The 21364-nt window shown below is 43.3% G+C and overlaps 2 protein-coding genes across 2 annotated transcripts in view; one reads left to right on the plus strand and one right to left on the minus strand.

Moving 5' to 3' along the window:
* Positions 1-21364, minus strand: part of LOC144822440 (uncharacterized) — a 270958-nt gene that overhangs the window by 46594 nt on the left and 203000 nt on the right. The gene's annotated exons all lie outside the window — the stretch shown is intronic.
* Positions 1-21364, plus strand: part of CENPV (centromere protein V) — a 44155-nt gene that overhangs the window by 19127 nt on the left and 3664 nt on the right. Inside the window, exon 4 of the mRNA XM_078679966.1 lies at positions 962-1076. Within this exon, the coding sequence (XP_078536092.1) occupies positions 962-1076 (115 nt within the window). The remainder of the gene's footprint in view (positions 1-961; positions 1077-21364) is intronic.

Here is a 21364-nt window from a genome sequence, read left to right on the forward strand (position 1 = left end):
ATGTTTGTTATTACAGTTGCTTTAAATAACGTGTTTTATTGAGTCATGTTTATTTTCACTTCTGTAATTTTATGGAACAAGTAAAACAAAAAATCCTTTACATAGACATTGTTTGTTTATAGTGGAAGAGAGATACCGTGCTCTGTTGACAAGTGTTTTGAGAGCCAAATAAAGAAATATTCTAAAGGTCATAACATTTTATGCCCATGATGAAAAACTGGTTTAACGAAACTGGTAAAATATTTCCGACTTCCCGTTCCAGTTGAATTACTATGCCATTAGTGGTTGTGCATATTTTCAAGTTGTTGATATACCTGCATCTCATTGTAAAAGAAGAGCACAGTCTCTTCTACCAGATCTTTCTGGCATCCCCCTTGTAACCTGGTTCACCTGCTGACATAGCAGTTTGTTCACCGCCCTTCTCTCCTTTCCCCATTCTACTTCTTATGCTTTCCCCATTCTCTTCGGGGTACTCTGAAGGTGTAGTCGCCACAATTCTATCCGGAATGGTACTATACTCTTCTGATGCAAAATCTTCTTTATTTCTGAGGAGTTTGAATTGTAGTTAATTTCATATCCATCTCAGAACTAAGTGAACTTACGCCCCCTCCACACCCTGCTACATCACAGGTTTTGGAAATGGGTTTGTTTCATAGCAATGAGTGAGGTTCTTTTTTGTAACACTGAGAGTTTTTCCTTCAGAGGGATACTGTTAACCTTCATGGTTAGCTTAGTCTTGATACATTTCTTGCCATTGTAATATAGTTTCTCAAAACAGTCTTGTCATTTGAGCCTACATGAGACATTGTATACAGCTAGAATTATGCATACCATCCAGGCAAATCCACAAGTGTTTTTTTTAAAAGTCATTTGTACGTTTTGTAGAGAATTCCATTGCATAGGATACTTGGTGTATAATACTGCAAATTTTGGCATTGACTCATATTTTTGATTTTCACAGGGTGCTGACAACTTAACAACATACACATTCAACACTCATCGAGCCCGACACACATTTTGTAAGACTTGTGGAGTCCAGAGTTTCTACACACCTCGCTCCAATCCAGATGGATATGGTATGTACAGATCAAGGAATAAGACCGATGTTGTAAGTTATAATGAAACAACACTACCCAAGATTACATTTATTTGTAGACCTAGCACAATCCGTACAGTGTCTTTCCTGATCTTAATTTCAGATTTGCAAGAGTGCAGTGGTGGAGGAAAGCGCTTTAATTAATATCTAAGCATTGTTAGCAGGGTGGATATTTGTGTAGTGTTTGAAGGAACCATTCAACAAGTAGGTAGAAGTACACTGACATCCTCTATCTGTGTGGAGTATAATAAAAACTACAAGAGTGTATTATACTTTAAAAAGATATCGTATTAGAAATTAACACAGTGATAGGAAAAATGGCAGGTATATTACAGAAGAATGCATCAATAGAAAAGCCAATCACTAAGCACAAGCTGCACACCAAATTACCAACACAGGCTATCCAAGTGCCATACTTTCTACATTCATCAAAGGGCCCATATCATGTGTAACACGTGAGGCCAGCCCAAGCCAGTCAAATCACTTTGTGTTATGTAACTACTAAATCTCTATTTACAGTGAGAAACACAAAACGAGAAATCTTATTATACAACATTTTGGTACATAAAACGCCAGGCAGGCTAAAAGGTGTTACACGTGACTTGGTGCCACTTCAAAGCTATAGTCATCATAGATGAACTATAAAAACGACCCAGCTTTACTTAATTAAAGAACAAGAAAAAAGGTTTATGCTCAAGTGTTAATCTACAACGAGACAGCATGGAATTGTATATCCTAAAAGGAGCTAGAAGCATGATCCCTTAAACATTAACTGCACTTACAGTTGTACCCATACAGGCATACTATTATACCTAGAGATTTTTTTTGACAAAATGGGGGCTTCATTCTGCTTCCATCACCCTCTTGATGTGAAGTTCGTATGACAAGAGAACACCAGGAGGACAATAAAGTATTCAGAGTGGTATAGAGCAAGCTTTGCAATTGCTGACATAGGCACGCAATAGACCGCCTCTAGAATTGGCTTTCGAAAATTCAGGAGGGCATTCCCTTTAAAGGCTTTGTCATCAACCACATAGAGACCTGAAAGGAACAAATGGCAACATTTTCAGACAAAAGCAGGACTTGCACTTACTGCCTCTGTTGACTAACAGTGATGTGGTAGGAAATATCAGCAATCACTTTCCACCATTACAAGCTATCACTAAAGAAAATTGTATTTTTAACTTTGGGCAGAAATACATCTAGAACTAAAACACATGTAGGGTTCCACAAACAATGAGGGTCTTTCCTATATGGTTTAAACTCAAATGGAGCCTCTGCTCCAGAGCAAGGAATGGCACCAAGAGAGACGTGCCTTCACTGCAGAACTTCCAGGAGGCCTCAATATATGCCTCTGTTCCTGAAGCCCCTCAACCCTGGAAGGCTTCGGAGACTCCACAATCTCCAAAGGCAAAGCCCCAGGGTAGCGATCTGTTGGAGTCCATCTCGGAACATAAATCGACACTGAAGTCTGCCTGGAAACCATCCTTCAGTTCGACTCCAAGTGACACCCTCACTGCCAAAGATCAAAGGGAGTAACCGGACATAAGACAAAGGAGGATTTACATTGAGCCAAATTGAGTTCCATAGCTTAGCACCGCCTCCTACAATTGTCTAACTACATGACAAAAAATATTAACTTAACTTTGAGGAGACCATCTCAGAGGAGCCTATTACAGCTAACCTAATACCCAAAAATAAGCCCAGGGAATGAGCATGCACACTTATTACCAGAGGCCCTATCTATTCATATAGACTCAAACCAGGACAGCCCCTGTAGAACTGCCAGACTCGTATGAGGACCTAGTTGGACCAAGATGGAGATAACCCTTGGCATGCCCCATCTTTAGAGTCCTATCCAGCAGTCAAACCATCCCACCTGATGACACAACCACATCTTAACGCATTCCAGTGGCAGAATACTTCAAAGTCATTGTGGTGGAAGAAGAGGCTACCTTCCTCATTGAGACCCTCTCTAAAACAAAGTTACCCCTATAGTTTCTTGCTGATGCACAGGTGTATCATGGAGAGCTTCAAAGATCCAGGGAAAGCACAGTTGGACATACCTTGGTGGAGAAAAACTACTAAGCCGCTCCACAAGGCCCCATCTTCATTTGCAGACTGTTTCACCTGATCCTTTTGTCTTCCACACAGCACAAAAATGGCATTCATGCCGGTCATGGGGGATACCCCTCCACTTGATAAGGAGAGACGAAAATTAATGCCTCAGAAAAATTAACAGCTGTGGGGGGCTGTAATGCAGTGGGTAATGGCAAAAGTGTTGGCCTGCTCTCCAGATATGAGAGACATAATTGAGGAACTTGTGAGGCACCTTCCTTTGGAAAAAATGGTCAGAGAGGGCAAGATAATTCATAAGTCAAATATCAGGTATGCCCTCAACACCATCGATACTGCCAAACAAGAGACTAACACCAGCATCCCACTCTGTGCCACACCTGGCTCACATCATCTGGCTATGGAGAAAAGAAAAGACTGCCAAGATTATGCAAGCTCGCCAACTATCAATGTCATGGTGCTGACACCAAATGGGCTGCAAAAACACAAAAGCCCCATCCCAAGCCATCTACCAGGGCACGTCTGCCTCCAAATAATTATCTTCTGAAAATTCTCTGACCACTCAACATGTTGGGAGGATGCATCCAGTTGTACCTTCCCCAATAGAAGGATGTAAGCTCAGACCAGTGAGTGCTGTTGATCGTTAACTAAAGCTACTACATGGAATTTTACTGCACACCACATATTATGCCAGGACAGCATCAGTCCACATCACCTACGGCTGCTGCTAGGATTGGCCTAAACAATGGATTTAGGCCCAGATCTCTGTACTGGGGGTGAGTGGTTGACATTGTTTAGCATTCCGTCCATCATTTGTTCTTTTTGCATTTGTCACTCTAAGTGGGACGAGTATGCCCAGACGTGGGTCGCATGCTCACCATGACACCAAAGTCAAGTTATCCTGGCTGGTAAGTGGTGATACCCCGGAACTGGCCCTGGGATGTTTGTTTCCAGTCTGGGGAGGACCTAGCTTTGCAGTTTGGCCTGGATTTTTCCCGTGGGCAGCAGGGCCAAGACTGATTTGCATGTAGCTGGGTCCAAACTGGAATGGCTTGGTGAGCAAAATAAGGATGGATTTAAGCCCATATCTCTGTACTGGAAGTGAGTATTTTACATTGTTCAGCATTCCGTCCATAATATGCTCTTTTGCTAAAGGAAGCACAGGCATTACTTCAAAAATGAGCTATAGAAACCCAGCTATCTACTCCTTGAACTTTCTAATTCCCAAGAATGATAGGATGTTGCAGTCAATACTCAAACTCTGACTGCTCATTCAGAATATCACGTCGGAGCACGTCAAGATGACAACTTCAAGATGTCACTGCTCTGCGTCTAGAACTACAGGGTGACCCTCATTCACAAGGATAATACCTACTTCCACATCCCATTCACCAAGCATGCACATACACCTTCTTCAGGAGTTCCTGGTGAGACAATTGTATCTGGATCAACTAGATATTTACTCACACTTTTCCAACAGTACCACTTGGTGAGAAAGATGTAACCAACATTAGTGAGGCTAATCTTCATAGGTCCCACTTGGCGCGATAACAGAGGTGCTCTGCTTCTGAAAATGTCAATCCATCCTCACAAGAGGGAACCATTGCTCCCAGTTCTTATGCAGCACCAAGGGCAGCTGGTCTACTCCAACCTCAGGGCACAGAATCTTGCAATTAGGCGCTTGAAGTCCTAGAATTTGGTTACTTGTAGCATTACCGGGAATGTAAGAAAATTCTTAAAGAAGCCAGCAAACCTACTACGTCTACTATGTGGGCAATGCAAGTAAATGGAAAAAATGTGTCCATTACTGCAACACTCTCCATAAACAGATCATACAGGCCACAGTGCAAGATATTATTTGTTACTTGCACCGACTACAAAAAGAGTATAACTGTGTTACCTGTGAAACTGGAAAGACTAGACCAACTTCAAAATCTCTGTTTTTAAGGCCTTTATGGAAGGCTTTTACAGTTACTCCGCCAAGATCATGATCAGTCCCTCCATGGGATCTTAACATTGTTATTACATGACTAATGAGCCTCTGTTTCACCCGTAGCACTTTTGTCTACTGCATTGGCTTTCCAAAAAAGTGGCTTTAGCCATTGCATCCATTCCCCTTCGCAGGGTGTATGAACTGAAAGTTAAAATGGTGGAAAAGCCATTGATATAAGGGTACAACGATTGGGTTGTCCTGAGAACAAACCATTGTTTTCTGCCAAACGTCATATCCCCTTTCCACTTGAATCTAACTGTTGATTTTCCCTCTTCCACCTCCCTAAAACACATTCAGTTGCAGAATGCGTTGTACATACGTTAGCTGTGAAGAGAGTCGTTGCTTACTACATTGACTGTACATAATCCTTTAGAAAGGCCAACCAGCTCTTTGCTCCTTCTGGACAACTCAGGGAGGAATTCCAATTTTAAAAGTGGATATTGCTGAATGGATCTAAAACTGCACCCAGATTTGTTGTGCCAAAGCCAGTATTGCACTACCTTCTATGCCAAGGGTACATTTCACATGTAAACGAGCATTGGAAAGCCAATAGGTCTGGGGTTGGTGAGTAACCTTCTGCTTTGCCAATGCTTGTTTTATTTTCCCGTTTTGGAGTGGTAAAATGTTATTGTTTGGGGATCTGTTGGCCCCCATCAATATTGTAAAAATCTAGTAAGATTTTCCCATGCTCCCTTTCTTCTTTATATGAAATAGTGACTTTCTTTTGTTGTTTATACACCCCCCCTCCCATCAATATGAAACATCATTGGCTAAATGCATACATTTTTTATTGTTCTCAAAACTGACACACATTCATGGTAGTTCAAGGCACTAAAGGGAACTACTTTGTATGCAGATGTGTCCCTTGTGAAAGAATAGAATGGCATCATCCACAGTGAAGTTATGCAATGGCTGAAGTAGGCTGACCCACAATCCCATGCAGTGTGCTGTAGTGGGTGGGAGAAATATATGAATGCCACAACAGACCTGTGAATGAAGAGGGCTGGGTAAAAGCCCCTGTGTGTAAATATAAAAGAGACGTTATAGTTAGGTGAAAATGTCAGATATAACATAATATTTTAAACTTATAAAAACAATGAAATTCACCAGTTATAGTTTACTTATCTAGCTAGAACTTGTGCCCCTTCCATGTTGTGATCCGTGTTGTCATTTGAGATGTTAGCAGTAACGGCATCAGTGGTGTAATTGAACATGTTATGAGTGATGCAGTCTGTAAAGCATGGTGGGGGCACAAGATCTAGTTAGCTCTGTAAACTAGAACTGGTGAATTTTGGTTGTTTTTTTCTAGTTTTCCTAACTATTACGTTTTTCAGTGAATTTCATTTTTCTTTTTGTAACAAAATAAGATTATTACTGTCATAGTCCTCCGCCACGCATAACGTTCGTCCGTGCATGGCGTGTGCAGGGCCTGCCACTCCCACAGGCGGTCAACCCACCAACAGACACTCAGCACCCATTTTTCCACTTTAGCCTTTGTTTTTTTAGTGAATTTCTAGGTTTTTGTTAACATACAGTAAGATCTTATTACCATATTCTCTCCAGGCCCTACACCACCACTACAGCACACAACATTTGGCTATGTGTGGCATGGGGTTGTTTGCAGGGCCTGCCCTGCGGCTAGGGCCTGCAGCCAACTTTCCACGTTTCACCAATCCACATAATTAATTTTCTCAGTTCATTGGAGTTGGTGGGATCATGCCCCCCCCCCAAGTTTTTTTTTCTAAATTGTAGTTCAGGGTACCCTACCTTGCCCCTTATGTGTTATTTTTAAAATATTTTCAAAACACGGGTTCTGAGTCCTGTAATAGCAGGCCCAACTTTTCTGCTTCTTTTGCGGCACACCAGCCAGATAGTTTGTTCCCTCAGGATTGACCTTGGTCCCGCCGATTGAAATGACCCACGGGAGAAGAGCCTACTAAGCCAAACACAATGCTTTCTTTTTTCCTGAAGGACCCTCTGTCAATATATCTCTATTTTTTGTACTTTCATTTCTCCAACACTACTAAACGTAATTACACCGATTCCCAAAAAGTATGTGTTCTGGGTAAAAATCTAACGTTCTGCCAAATTTGGTGTTGTACTGTTCTACCGTGTTTTTTCTGTACCGTCTGATTTTTTTCTATTGGAATTGCATGTAGAAATTACATTGTGGAAGCACCCACTCCATTTTGACTAATCACTCTGAAACACACTTTACAGGAAGATGATGAGGTAGCGTAGCTCTTTTGTTTTAACTGTCGTGAAGATTCCTCAAATGACAGCAACGTTATCAGAAAAACAAACAAACATTCGTAATGCAGTAGGTATCGCATTACTGATAGTATGAGGTATTCACGTTGCATATAATAATGCAATGCCAGTAGCTCAAACTTTCAGTAATGCCAGACCTAGTGCATTGCAAAATGCTTGCGTAGTGAGCCAGGAACCAGCATTGTATTACTCGGTGTAGAACCCCAAGCTGCTCCAAGAGGTCCCTAGTAAGCAAGGCAACAGCACTGCATGTCTAGGTGCAGTACCGCAAGCTGCTCCTATATGTCCCTAGTGAGCAGTTTTGAAAAGTTGCTGCTGCTACATTAAAAAGTAGCATTAGTAGAATTATGTAATTCGTGATTTTGATAAATGGGCTAGGATTTTCGGGTTGCGGCTAGATCGTTTGAAAAAAAATCATTTCTCCACCCTCTGAGCGACACATGCCCATCTTCACCTAAGGAAAGACTCATACGGAGACGTCGATAACACGTAGGTAAAGCCTCTAACATTTTTAACGAGACCTATTTCATTGAAAAGAAGCGGCCGCCATTGTCATGGGCTGCTTTAAAAGTGAAAGCGCGCATGGTGCGAAGGAAAGCATTTCGTGTCTGCAGGAGGAGAAAGGCAGGAAATAAAATAGTTTTTCCAGAATTCAAGAAGACGTACAATGTAACAACAGAAGTAAAAGGGCCAGTCCTCGTGGTAGATTACAAATTAAGACAAGGCGGTACTAAGTAGGGACTAACAAGCCTATTTACGAATCAGAAGGCAGCATTTACGAAGGACAATGTCACAAGCCAATGACAAATAGGGGCGGAGAGTTGGCGGGACTTCCAGTGCATATTCCAATACAGCATGCCGCTAGGCTTGACCTAAAAACGCTGCTTCTATGGAAAGTCTCATCTAACTATAAATACACAGTGGCAACCGTGTGTATATGTGTATATTTATTTATATATTTGCTGACGAAGGCTTCCTGAAAGCCGAAACAGTATCTTTTGCCTCTGGGATTGAGGGCAACCTTGCTCAATACATTTATGCTGAATTTTAACACCTTAGAGTCCGGGCTTTCTGCCATTAAGTTTTGTGGGAGCTAGATTTGTTTTAAATCACACTAACAACCACTTAATACATTACGTCAAATGTTAATTCAATCCCATTTTCACAATTTAGAAGGCTGTGCCAACGTTTTCTCATGATGTTTTTCGACTGATTTAAGTGTCACATATTTTGAAGGCTGAGCTCATGCTTTGGCTCTTATTGCCAAGCCAAACATTTGCTTGATTACTTGATTTTGCCTCTTAATTTGTCCCTGCAATGAATCCACCTCATATTCAAAACTTTGGGAATAATTTGCAATTGTCTGGCTTGATGTTGAGAACCAAAGCTAATGTTCCTGTCTCTTTTTTCTGCTTTTACTCAAAATGTTCTTCTTTGTCCAAAGTTTAAAATAATTTTTCACAAATAGGGAATCAAATAAAAAACGCATTACTGTGAGTCCTAGAAAAAAGCATGACTAACTCTTTAAATTTTAGTTTTTAACGTGAGTAAAGTTTATTTCAGTTCAGACACCTCGGCCCATTAGGTCATGTTATCCTGGAAACTGTATGTGAGAAACTGGCTTTATATATACTGGACAATAAGGTAGTACAGTGTGAATAGAGTCCACAAACCCCAAAGGTATAACAGAGGTTAAAGTCAGAACTGACCTTACTCTCCAAAGTGGTAGCTTGGTCGAGCAGTAAGGCAGTACCAGAGGACAGTGTAAAGCATTTGTTGTACACACCCAGTCAGCAAAAGGTTTCACACACTCAAGAACTGAACTCCAGGCCAATTGTTGTTATCCTCAGATATAGTTGTTTTATTTTTAGAACCAACAGTTATAAAAATATACTTTTCAAGGTACGAGTACTCTCATGTAAATACTTTGCAGACGAGCAATAAGTTTGTACACACAATAATTACAGGACAGCTAATACGCAATACAGTTCTGAAACACAGTCTAACATTGAGCTCAATGGGTTTTTCAGAGGAAAGTACAGTTAATTACTTTATGGATTACTTTAGTAGTTCCAGTACCAGATCTTAGATTCAGTCCTGAGGTCTAAGCTGAAACCAGATTAGCAAAAACATTTAGTTACTGTGCTGGATTTTCTTGAATATAAAGCTGTTTAAAAAGTTCACACTTAGAAACTCTTCAAGGTGATTCTGACAATGTTATTCAATGGGAGGAAATTCAGGTTACAGGTAAACTACGATAGAGTTACTTTTGTAACCCAGCACTAGTCTCCTAGGGCCAGCACTGGGGGCTTAACTCAAAACAGGTAGGTAATTGCGTTTCAGTATTTCGTACGATTTTTAAAGAATATTTGCAGTTTTCAAAAGTAGACAGAAGAAATTTCATGGAAAAGCAGACAATGGGTTCCTATGGAGAAAATACAGGTTACTAGTAAACCCGCTAGTGATTACTTTTGCGGTTCAGTACTGGGCTAAAAGGTACAGTACTGGCTTCTCTCCTGATCACAGGTGAGTATTTTCGAATTCGGACTTTGGCTGATTTTATAGGAATGTTTTCAGTTATCAAAACTCCACACTTAGAAAATTTTCGAGTAAAAATGGGTCAATGTTATCCAATGGCAGGTAAGTGAATTACCGGTTTCCAGGTGAGTACTTGGTTGGTGAAGTTAGGGTTCTGGGCGTAGACTCAGGGGTCCCCCAGAGTCAGGTGAGTACAGTTAGTTCAGTCCCAGTGGCGCAGGGGCGGCCGGGTGCAGAGGTAGGTAGGCCCAATGTTATCCAATGAGGGAAGGGGGGCCTTCGGTTGGTGGCGGCTGGCTAGCAGGCCACGCGGAGCTGGGCTCCTGGTCACTTGCTCAGGGCAAGGGGGTAGTAAGATAGGACAGAGAGGTCACAGCCAGCGGCACTCGGGCGGCTGGGTGCAGGGTGCTTTTGAGCCATCGGGCGCACAATGTTATCCAGTGAGGATCTTGAAAAAGGAACAAAGGCTGCAGGCTCGGGGACGATGATTCTCTAGGGGCGACCAGCACTTCGCGAGGTAAGTTGGGATCTTGGAGCACAGGTAGGTACCCCAAAGGGAGGCACAGGGGGCCGCGGAGCGCCGGGTGCAGGGGTGTCTTTGGGGGTCAAAAAGCTTACCCTCGGCTGGTCGCAGTTGGGGTGGCCCCTGGTTCTGAGTCTGCAGTCGTCGTCTGGTTCATCAAGGAGGGCCTTTGGGCACTGGACTTCGGGTCCTAGTCGCCGGGGGGACGTCCTCGTGGTCTTGGTTCGGGTTGGCCCGGCCCAGGCTCGGATGGTGCAGAGTGGGCTGGTCCGGAGCTTCCTGGTGGGCACCAGGTGGGTTGTTGCAGCAGAGCCTCTGCTGATGGGAGTCCCAATCTTCGAGAGGGTAAAGGCAGGCAGGTCCTCTGGGTGTCCCAAGGTTGCTGTCCGCGGAGGTCACCAGGATTAGGCAGGAGCAGGTTCCAGGATCAACAGGCCGTTAGGGCTGGGGCCAAGTCAGTTGTTGTTGTCCTGTTGTTAGCAGCTGCGCCGTGGGTCTTCTTCTTCTTGATCTTCTTTCTTCTTTTGATATCGGGATCTGAGGAAGGAAGGTTCAGAGAGCCCCTAAATACTAAAGTTAGTGGCGTTACAGGTAGGGCAAGGGCAGGGACCAATGGGTCCCTGTCCTGGGGTGAAGACAACCCCTAGCCTGCTCCTTTCCTGTGGGAGGGAGGCAGGAGCCTAGCTGTGATTGGGCAGGGCTCCCCATTTACAAGATGGCCGGAACCCGGGGTCGTGCTTCACCTCGCCTCCTCCACCTGAGGGTTTTGGAGGACATCTCTAAGATGCCCTCTTGTGCATTTTACATTAAATCCCACACTGGCCTCAGTGCGGGTTTAATGTGCTGAGAAGTTTGGTACCAAACTTGTCAGTCTTCAGTGTAGCCATTATGGTGCTGTGGAGTTCGTAATGATGACCTTCCAGCACATCGTCTTACTATGCAGACACACCTGGCTACGTATATCAGGATTCAAACCTGCTTTGGGGAGAGGAGTTGGCCTAACGGCTAGGGCGCTCGACCTCGGACCTGGGGATCTGGGTTCGAGTCGAGGTAACGACACCAAAAACCTCCTGTGATTCTGGGCAAATCACTTAATCTCCCCGTGCCTAAAAATGAATGCGTGTCCTCATGTAACGTAACTGGTGCTATGTAAAGCGCTCTGATACCCGATTCAGTTCGGGTCTAGTTCGCGCTATATAAAACTCTGCAAAAAAAAAAAAAATGGCATCACTGCACTTACAGTGCCCAGGAATGGCCCTGGGTACTGTAGGGGCACAGGGCTCACCTCCGGCATAGGGCACCCAGCTAGAGGGGTGACTGAAGTATGCCAGGGCAGTGGGTTGCGTGGGCATGGCACACAGGGATGTGTAATAGAACAACAAAGGAGCGTCACTTCCGAGAATGACTACATATGGAGCTAGCAAGTAGTCTAGTACATAGTCTTCAGTCAATTGCGAAGGAATCCACTATAGGTTGAATTGAAAGCCCTCACTCACCGACCTAGTCGGTGACATGCTTCATCATCGGGCCCCACCAGGAGTGGCCGAGTGCCACCATGGTGTGCTGCGACGCCAGATTACTGCGGAGCTGTTTTTGTTTGTGAATGTGAAGTGAAAGTGGGATTAAAAAAGTCACAACTGAGTCAAAAAGGGAAATGTATTCGTTTTGCCAATCGAGTTAAAAGAGTGTAGGATAAAGGACCAAATTAATAGTTCGGTATTATCCTAAAACATGTTTCAGCCTATGTGAAAAGGTATATCAGGCATTCGTCAGGACCAGTGAAATAAAATGTATAGAGATATCAGCCCCGGTGGTATGGGCGCGCTAAGGCCCACCTTAGCCTGGGGTCAGTTATGTGAAAAATAGAAAAACTTTTCTTAGATTCCAGAGTGATGGAGTGGAACCGAGTTTATTGAGTGGCGCTAAAGTCTATAACGCCATGGATCTCGGGAGGGGGGTGTTAGCAATATGGCACACCACCCTGTTAGCTAAGCACCCGTTTGGCACCTGCTACGTCCTCATCTGCCGGACCCCGAAGAACACAGGAATGTGTGCCATGTTGACTCTTGTTTTAGTTCTGTACTTAGGCACTCAGCCTGCAAAGGCAGTGTGTGGGTACAGGGCCCCGGAGGGTGGCACAATAAGTGCTGCAGGCCTCAGGGGTCTCCTCTAGTCACCATGCCCTGGGTACCTAAGGTATCATTTACTAGGGGCTGACAGGTGGCCAGAGGTGGCAATTGGGTATTTTGTTTCAGCATAGCTTTTCTTTTTAGGGAAGGAACAGGCCCTGGGTACCTGATTGGCAGGGACCCAGGGCACACTCAGTCAAGCACATCAGCAGTTCAGAAAAAGTGGGGGCATACCAAGGCAAGAAAGATGGCACTTTATCACACTGTAGCTGCAGGCTATAGACTCCAATCCTAGCAAATTCATCCTGAGATCGCTATCCATCTGTGGCTTCTCAACATCTCCTCTTGTTGAAGCAAGAAGTGCAGTCCATGCTGTCACATTGTGGAGTAGAGGAAGTTCCCATGCAAGACTAAGGGAAGGATTGCACTTAAGTACTTTTGTGTAAACGAAAAGAAAAGGCTAATCATAGACGCAAGCAGTCTCAGGAAGCACATTGTGAAAGACATGTTGAAAATACTGACATATGATTAACCCTTTAGTAACCGGGGGATCTCTTGGTGTTATTAGACCTGGATCTCTTCTCATTTGCCCATTTCACTATGGTATAGTCACAAAAGGAATCTTTGTTTTGTAGTGGGATCCTTATTTTATCAATTCAAAGTACTGATTTTCAATTATAGCCGGTACCAAGCGTACTCATCAAGAAAGTAGTAGTGGCCATTAATGGTGTTCGGGCCTTCCCATCCATCCGTTTTCTACAACCGGTGACTGAAGGCCTCTGGGGAAGAGGCATTGTAATGGAGGCTACATTTTTTCCTAAGTTAGGAGAAGTCTTTGACTCCTCAGCAATGAGTTCCTCGGAGGAAATATGGACCCTGTAAATGAAACAGATTGCTTCATCAGAAAGGTAGTAGTCCTGTCAGAGCCTTCAGACAGCCAGGTAGCTTTTCTTCTCGCCTTGATTTTATCTTGCATGTCTTGATGCCTCATGCTGGCCTCCACATAAAACCACTGCAAGAGTGTCTCCATCATTTGGGGCGACAGAGATTTGATATCCCCCTAAGCCACAAATCTCTACGAACTATGGAAACTCTGATATAAGATTTTTCCCTAGGATGTGCCTCTTACCAGGAGGTAGTAGAGATGGAAGCTTCCCTGAACACTTGAACCATCACACTACGCAAGATTTTCTAGTTCTGTTAAAGTCACAGAATTTGTCAGCTGCAGCTGAGCTTGTTTTGAATAGGTGAGACTTAAAGAGAGTTTAGGTATTATTTGGAAAGCACAAATGTGAAAGTAGTAGGACATCTGCCAAAGAAGGTGGATGTCCCCTCCACCCTCCTTCACCTGACGATGGGAGCCAGAACACCATTTAGTGTTAGTGTGGCAGAATTAGGTGTTTGCAATAGCAGATATTCCACTGGAGCTCCCATTTGAAACTCGCTTTCAGCAGGACCAATGATTCTAGTACTGCTGTCGAAGTGGTAGATCAAGCTAGGGCAGTCTCTCTGTAGGCATTTCTTCTGTCATTCTTTCTGTCTGGGGCCACCTTTGCAACCGTGGTGGTGCTAGACATCATAATTGACAGTGCACAGCCAACATTAATTTGGTAATTCCTCAAGGTAAACCCTGCTTTGGGGGTCTATTTTCAGAAATCACAGAAGTGACCCCAGTTCCGTCCATCGTGCTAACACGGCATGGCACATGGAGTATTTCCCTTAAAATGTCTGCCAAAACGGTAAGCAACTTTAAGTTAGGTGGAAATGGATGGATGGATCAATGAATGAAACCGTTATAGTGCACCGAACTGAGTATGTGATAATAGGTGTAGAGGAAGTGCACAGCTACAGATTTGTTTTCAGTGCCTCGAGAAAGGATGTTTGTGATTAGAAAGGCTGCAAAGAGAAATGGACAGGCAGTTCCATAGTTTGGGTGCTAGAACTGCAAAGGCTCTGCCTGCTAGTCATGAGCATTTAAAAACGGGGACCCTTGCTGTAAAATTCAGTTGACCAGTTCGTCGTGAGGCAAGTCCAGTGAAATTTTGGCCTTCATATCTGGAATGCCACTGCCAGATGAGGCCTGATGAACCAGGTACAGACTTAAATTTGATGATGCCAGTGTGGGTTGCCGCAGCCTTCAATTCCTTGTTCAAACCTCTGCAGCCCACTGACTAATCTCGCCTCCAGGTTCTGCATGAATTGGAATATAGCTGCGTTATTAGCAGGGAGTCCAAAATAACAGCGGTTGGCATAGTCCAGTCTAGACAGGACCGCTGTGCCTACCACATGACTACCCTGTCTTGTGCCTCAACTTAATGGGAATTGTGAAAAAATAGAGTACGGAGTTCCTCAGTGGGTCATGGAACACAATGGAAGGGCATGTGCGATGAAAGGTTGGTCAGAAGTCCTCTATGGAGGGGAATTTCTCCTTTCGGAACTAGGACCCTCACACACCCAGCCAGCTAGGTGTCATGCTTCCTCATATGGGTCTGCTCCTCGTCGGGTCGGCGCTGCAATACCCGACGGGCACCCATAAAGGGGCTCTTTAGTGGAGATCTTTTGTTCCTTTCCGTATAGGTGCAGTGGGTGTAAAGGGCCTAGTATGTGTAGATGTAATAATAGAATGCGCAGAGTAAAACAGGGGTGGGATTCCTCTAAATAACTTTATTCAGGGAGGATCCTAGCCTGGTTAAAAAGAATACAAGAGAGGCGACAATCTGGCTACAATGTGTCGGAAATGCGCTCTACTCCTAAGTGGTCGACATGTTTCTCGCCTCATAGTCACGAATGATCTGTGGCGATTCCTCAGGACTGTATGTGAAAAACTATCTACAACTAGTGGTAATATGTGCAACTACATAGCATACAGTGGTTCTATGGGAACTGTACCCGCAGGTAAGAAGCCAACCTCAACTATGTATGGTCGGGCCTCATCAGTTGCAGCAGGAAAAGGACACACGTAAGGTTGTGTCTGCTCCAAAAAGAAGCCCAGTGGTTGACCTACCCCGCACCGCTGTAACCGGAAGCCTTCAGAGGTTGCAACATTTACATGCACACTGACAATTGAGCTTGTATATATCAATTTTATGAATTGTATATATTTTTGACCAAATCCTGCCTTCACCAGTATTAACATTAGACGGGGTCATTCAACAGAGTGGAATGCCTTTCCAGCATCCAGTGACATAATCACTGGGGCTTACCTTAAAGTCAGTGTTTTAGACAAGCAGCTGTACAATCAGTATACATTATGTCTTGTGGCTGTATGGGCATAAACGCTGATTGATCAGGATGCATTAATTTATCTAATACAGTATAAACCCAATCGGCTAATATCATGTCCACTATCTTTAAAAGTGAGATGGGTCTATATGATGAACAATCTTCTAAGGACTGACCCTGTTTATAGATGAGGATGACTAAGGCTAACCTTAGACCCAGTGGGAGAATACTTTCATCTTTCGCTCCCTCGTACAAATCTAGGATGTGTTCTATTTTGCCTGATGAAATTCTGAGCAGCTCTTTTATAGCCCATTTGGTCCTAGGGCTTTCCTGGATTTTTATTGGGATATGGCCTCAGCAATTTTTCTATTATGATTCCACCTTCAGCCTAAGCCAGTCCTCATCCCCCAATGTTTCAATAGGTAAGCCCACACATATGTCTCAGTTCCTGCCTGCATGTTAGTTTGGTTATGTGTGTCTTTATTAAGTAGCACGTGGAAGTGGTAGCCAAATCCTCTGCTTTGTCCTTCATTGTTCCATCTATTTTTACACACCAAATCCACCTCTGACCATCCTCTTTTTTTCCATGCCTTCTTTCCGACCTCGTAAAGCCTATTTTGGGCATTGATTAGTCGAGATCTGGCTGCCCTCTAAGTAAACCCCGTTTTCTTCTCATAGATCTGCCCGTTTATTTTTTCATGCCAGTTTTTTCCCCCAGTATCTCTTTTTTCATTTTCATCCAGGGTCGTTTTGGACTTACACAGTATAGAAGAGCGTTCAAGCATATATAACAGATATTGCATTTATGCCCACGCGGGAGTATCTATTTCGCTCATGTGCCATCACCAGTTCAAGATGTGTGATGTCTCCCAGTTGGTTGGAGTGTGCACTTGTGTCAACAGTCCAAATCAGTGTGATCTTCTTCCGTCAGGAGATGCAAATTGGCCATGAGGCCGATATGGGGAACAAAACAAAAACAGAGAACTATTACAACTCTCCCTTGTCAGGAAACATAACTATTATGCTGGCTATTAGTCAGTGTCACAATCACAAACATTGTCTTTGTCCTAGTGAGCTGGAGCGCAGAATCATGCTAATCCCTGTCCTGCTAGCTACTGGTTTCTCCCCATGTATGGGCCAGTCGGGCGTTCTATCTCTCCAGTGAGTGAGTTGTACTACACATGGTTGTCTTCTGTGCATGGCACTACCCGCACTCAGGGGCACGCAATGCAAGTGGCACGCGGCGTGCCCCATATGCGGCCTATTATGGTGATTCAAGCATTTACATGCCCTCATTTAGGGTGAAAATTGCAAAAAACACAGTTGATGGACAGCATGTAGAACAATGTCATACATTCACCCCAGTACAAGGATCTGGGCCTAAATCCATCGTTTTTTTGCACTGCACACCACCCTGGGTTAGACACTGGCTACATTTCGGGTGGTTTGTCATCAGTTTCAGATTTTAGTGCATTCAGATAGTCGTCCCATGTGTCTGCAGGAGGGCCTCTAAGGCACTGTGCGCGTAGTTTATCCCACACATCTGTCTCTGGTGTCCCCCATTTAATGAGATGCTTTAGCCACCTTTGGTGCTGTGGCACCTCCGGTGACTTCCAGGTCATTTTGATACTTTGTTTAACTAGATCACAAAATACTGTGTGCTATACATCAATGTATTTATGGTGCTACCCTGAGTACCTAAAATGTAAAATCAGGACATATATACCGATCCACCCATTTCATTTCTCCTCTGCGTCCCTTTTGATGCAACATAGTTTAAAACAATTTAAACTAGCCGGTAAAGTTTCCAGTGTTCTCACCCAGCAGTTGTGGAATCATCTTCCCTTATAGCTGAAAAACATGTCCCTCTCCATATTCAGGAAAAAAACTACTTTTTATGACACTGATCTAAAGTAGCTAACTGTAACATAACGTATATTTTTTGGGACCCCTCTGACTCCAAATGTCCTTTAGAAGATAGAATGAAAATGGTAGGATATGTTCTTGACCAACTCTAACAGTTCTCTCTCTCTCATTACCCGCAACCATCTGCTGACTCTCAGCCAGCAGTCAGACAATTTCTATCAGGCAGAACCCTTGGGGGCTTGCACGTGCACGGGGATATAGCCGGTGCGTCCGTGGAGCATACATTTGAGGGTCGTATGCAAACCTCTGTATCACAACTCCTATAGAAACTGTCACAGGTTGATAATGGAATACTGTATGGACTTAGAGTCCCAGATTGACCATGACGTAATATTGTGCTTCATCAGTGTGACATTGTCTCCAGGTTCATAACTGTCCCCATCCTCCAGCACATAACCGAGTCCTGAAAAAAGGCGTAATTCACTGGCTTCACTGACTCAAGACAGTTGCCTGGTCCTCTATCCCATCCATTTAATTCTGAGCTTGGCTGCCTCGTTCTTGAAGAATTTACTCAGTCCACACTGCCCTGTCTCAAACTAGTCATTGTCAAGGTAGAAAATCTTATATTGGCCAGTACAAAAGCAAGGAGCTTTGTTTGCATTTGCCACTGAGCCTTTGAAGAGGAGTTCAGTTCTCTCAAGGATTCTTATTACTGGTCTGTTGTCTTTATTTTTAGTTTTTCTTCATCTGGAATCGAGGTTGAGTTGTGTACTTTCTATTGTGCTATTATTGGTAGCTACAGGAATTCTAAATGGGAATTTGTTCTTCCTGTAGAACCTTAAAGGTAGATATTTTAACTAAATCATCCTGTTGTTTCCTCCAGTTTGGAATTTTTAAAAATAATTATTATTTATTTGTGTTGCATTTACCAGCCTCAGGAACTTGAGACGATCAGATGTTGAAAGTGGTGACATGTTAGCCTTTTTGTAGTAGTAAACACCGTTCGGAGGTTAAACATGCTTCCACCTATCCCGTGTTCCTTAGGGCTGATGTACTCAAAACTCGCCTTTCTTCTCTGCTGAACAATTTATCATAGACTGATCAGTGTGCAGGTTTTCAATATCAGACTCTTCAGCTAGTTATCATTCGAGTCCCAAATTCTGAATATGGATTTATTTTACAGGGCCTTCTAATGATAGGTCATTGAACCGAAATCCAAGGTGAATCCTTAATTGAGGGGCGACCTCAGGAAATCTAAAAGTAAAGCAAATTACTTTTATAAAGAAGTGTACAGTACATTATTACACTTATCACAAATCACTACAGCGTCATGTGTCAAAGCTAGTAAAACGTGCCCGTGATAATAGCAACATCTCAGTAGATGTTGAAGGTAAGATGGGGTAAATCTTGTTCATGGCAAAGGAAAGTGCACTCGTTTTAGACCAGCTACTTTCACAGTTAATGTTCTCCCATCTGTTCGACCCAAGCCCCAAAATCCAAATTAGTTGATCCTTTTTCCATCACCCTAGTGCCAGCTAAGTTGTTGAATCCTCTAGGGAAGCTCTGACTGTTCCATGGGACTTCAGGCCCTGCCGCGCGTTCCCATCAGTGCCACTGACTCAGAGCAGCACAAAAGATTTGAGAGGACTGGGGGTTGTGATCATGATTGCACCGGATCGGTCGAGACATGCAATGAATGTAGACTGGACCTGTTGGAGCTGTACTATCTGCCAATGAGGGAGGATCTTTTCTCCCAACAGGAGCAACAGTTTCTGCACCTGAAAGTACCACCATCATGTTTGGTTCTTGAGAGATTATCTTTCTAGTACTGCTGTTCCACATGAGATGATTTACATATTGTTGGCAGCAAGGATGCAGTCCATTTAGAGCAGTGTATTCAGACCGTTGGTGCATCTGCTCAGTAGGTGTTTGTGAAACAGTTACAACGCCTTAAAATCTGAAGTCATGTATTTTCAACAATTTACTGTCGCACTGGCTGAAAAATACCTCGGCTTTAGTTACTGTTATAAGTTATGTGACAACAGCAGTCAGTAGTTAATAGATTTTTAAGGGGTTTACAAAATAAGCTCCCTTCCAGTATCATTTTGCATTTTCTGAACGGTGTTTACATTTGGTTCATATTTTCATGATGTGGCAGCTGCTCGTGCCCCTTAATTCTTGTGGCTTGACATTTCAAAATTGGATTTCTAGTTGCTATTACTTGAACTAGGAGAATTAATGAATTTGAGATGTTGCCTCCTTTTCTTAAAGACAAGGTTACTTTTAAAATTGAATGTTCTTTTTTTGCCCAAAGTGTCTTTTTTTGGAGTTTATTCTCGCTCAGGTGGTGCTTTTGCATTCTTATTATCCTTTTCATTGGCCAAAGGAGGCTCTGAGGGCTGTCTTTTAGATAAAAAAAATTCAGGGTGGATGAAAACCTTTCTGTTGGTTTTCAGGGTGCAAGACCTATATCTGTTGGGAAATAAACTTTATCAAGATGGATTTCCCCTATGGTGAAAATGTTGCAAGTTAATTCGAACAGGACATGGCTAGGGTTTAGAGATCGTTCTTCAAAAAATAAAGGATGCAGTTTGTGTTCCAGTACAGACTATTTGCAGTACCGCTCCCTGGTCATCCTTGTGTTCTTTCACTGAGCATTATTGTTCATATCCTCACTTGAAGGAGGATTTCTGGTTTGGCAAGGCTGTGATTCAAAGCTTCCTGGTGTGATTCTGGTGCTTCAATCAGCTTTCCTCGTAGGTTACTGCTTTGGCGACAGTTACCATACGAGAGCTGTGGGAAGCAGTCTCAATTAGAAGGCCATTCCATACTTTCGTTAATCTTCGTGTGGTACACACCTATTTTCTTTCAGATTCCTTTAGGGCCGTCTGCCTCCCCACTTCTGAGTGAATAGTATTTTATTGAGTTGGAGTTCTGTTTCCTCCCCGGATTGTTAGTATGACATGAAAAAAACATAACATCATTCTCACTTTGGCAAATGACGTAGTACACTATCAAATCACCAGTCTTGGAGCTTTGTAGATCTGTGGTGAAGCGGTCTAGCATCACCTGCACTGGTAGGGAGATACTAGTGCAAGAAATGTTTACATTTCTAGTCTTGGCATTGGTGATGTTCACTTAAGGAATATGCAGAAAGATAACGTACACCATCAGAAAGACCATTACAGATGTTAAGTAACTTTCTTTTTGCTGAAAACATCCTATCCTCTAATCCCATCTACCTGTATTGTATCGCACAACCCCATTCCCCTCGACAATACTTTATCAACGTTCCTCCAGATCACCTACCCTGTTTGTATCCTTTCGATATAGTAGTGAAAAATGGACTGAGGTGTTGGTTGTTATGTTCATAAGTAAGGTAGACCTTGAACTTGCTTTCAGGAGGTCTGTCTTTCTGTATGAAAAGTTTTTCTTGCTACTTAAAAAAGCTGTTGTCTCCCTTCGTGCTGATAGTTCAACAAACCTGAGAAAAAGGGGCAAAGTAAAGGTGTCAAAAAAGATATTACAGTGTATAAGGCCGTAGTATAACTTGGATGTCATGTGATGCAAAAAAAGGAAATTACGTAATTTCTACTTTCTCCTACTTTATTATAATCCGATCTCCTTGGCCTCCACCCAGCATGGAGGTG

Source organism: Lissotriton helveticus, chromosome 3_1 (assembly GCF_964261635.1).
Source record: "Lissotriton helveticus chromosome 3_1, aLisHel1.1, whole genome shotgun sequence".
Lineage (NCBI taxonomy): Eukaryota > Metazoa > Chordata > Amphibia > Caudata > Salamandridae > Lissotriton > Lissotriton helveticus.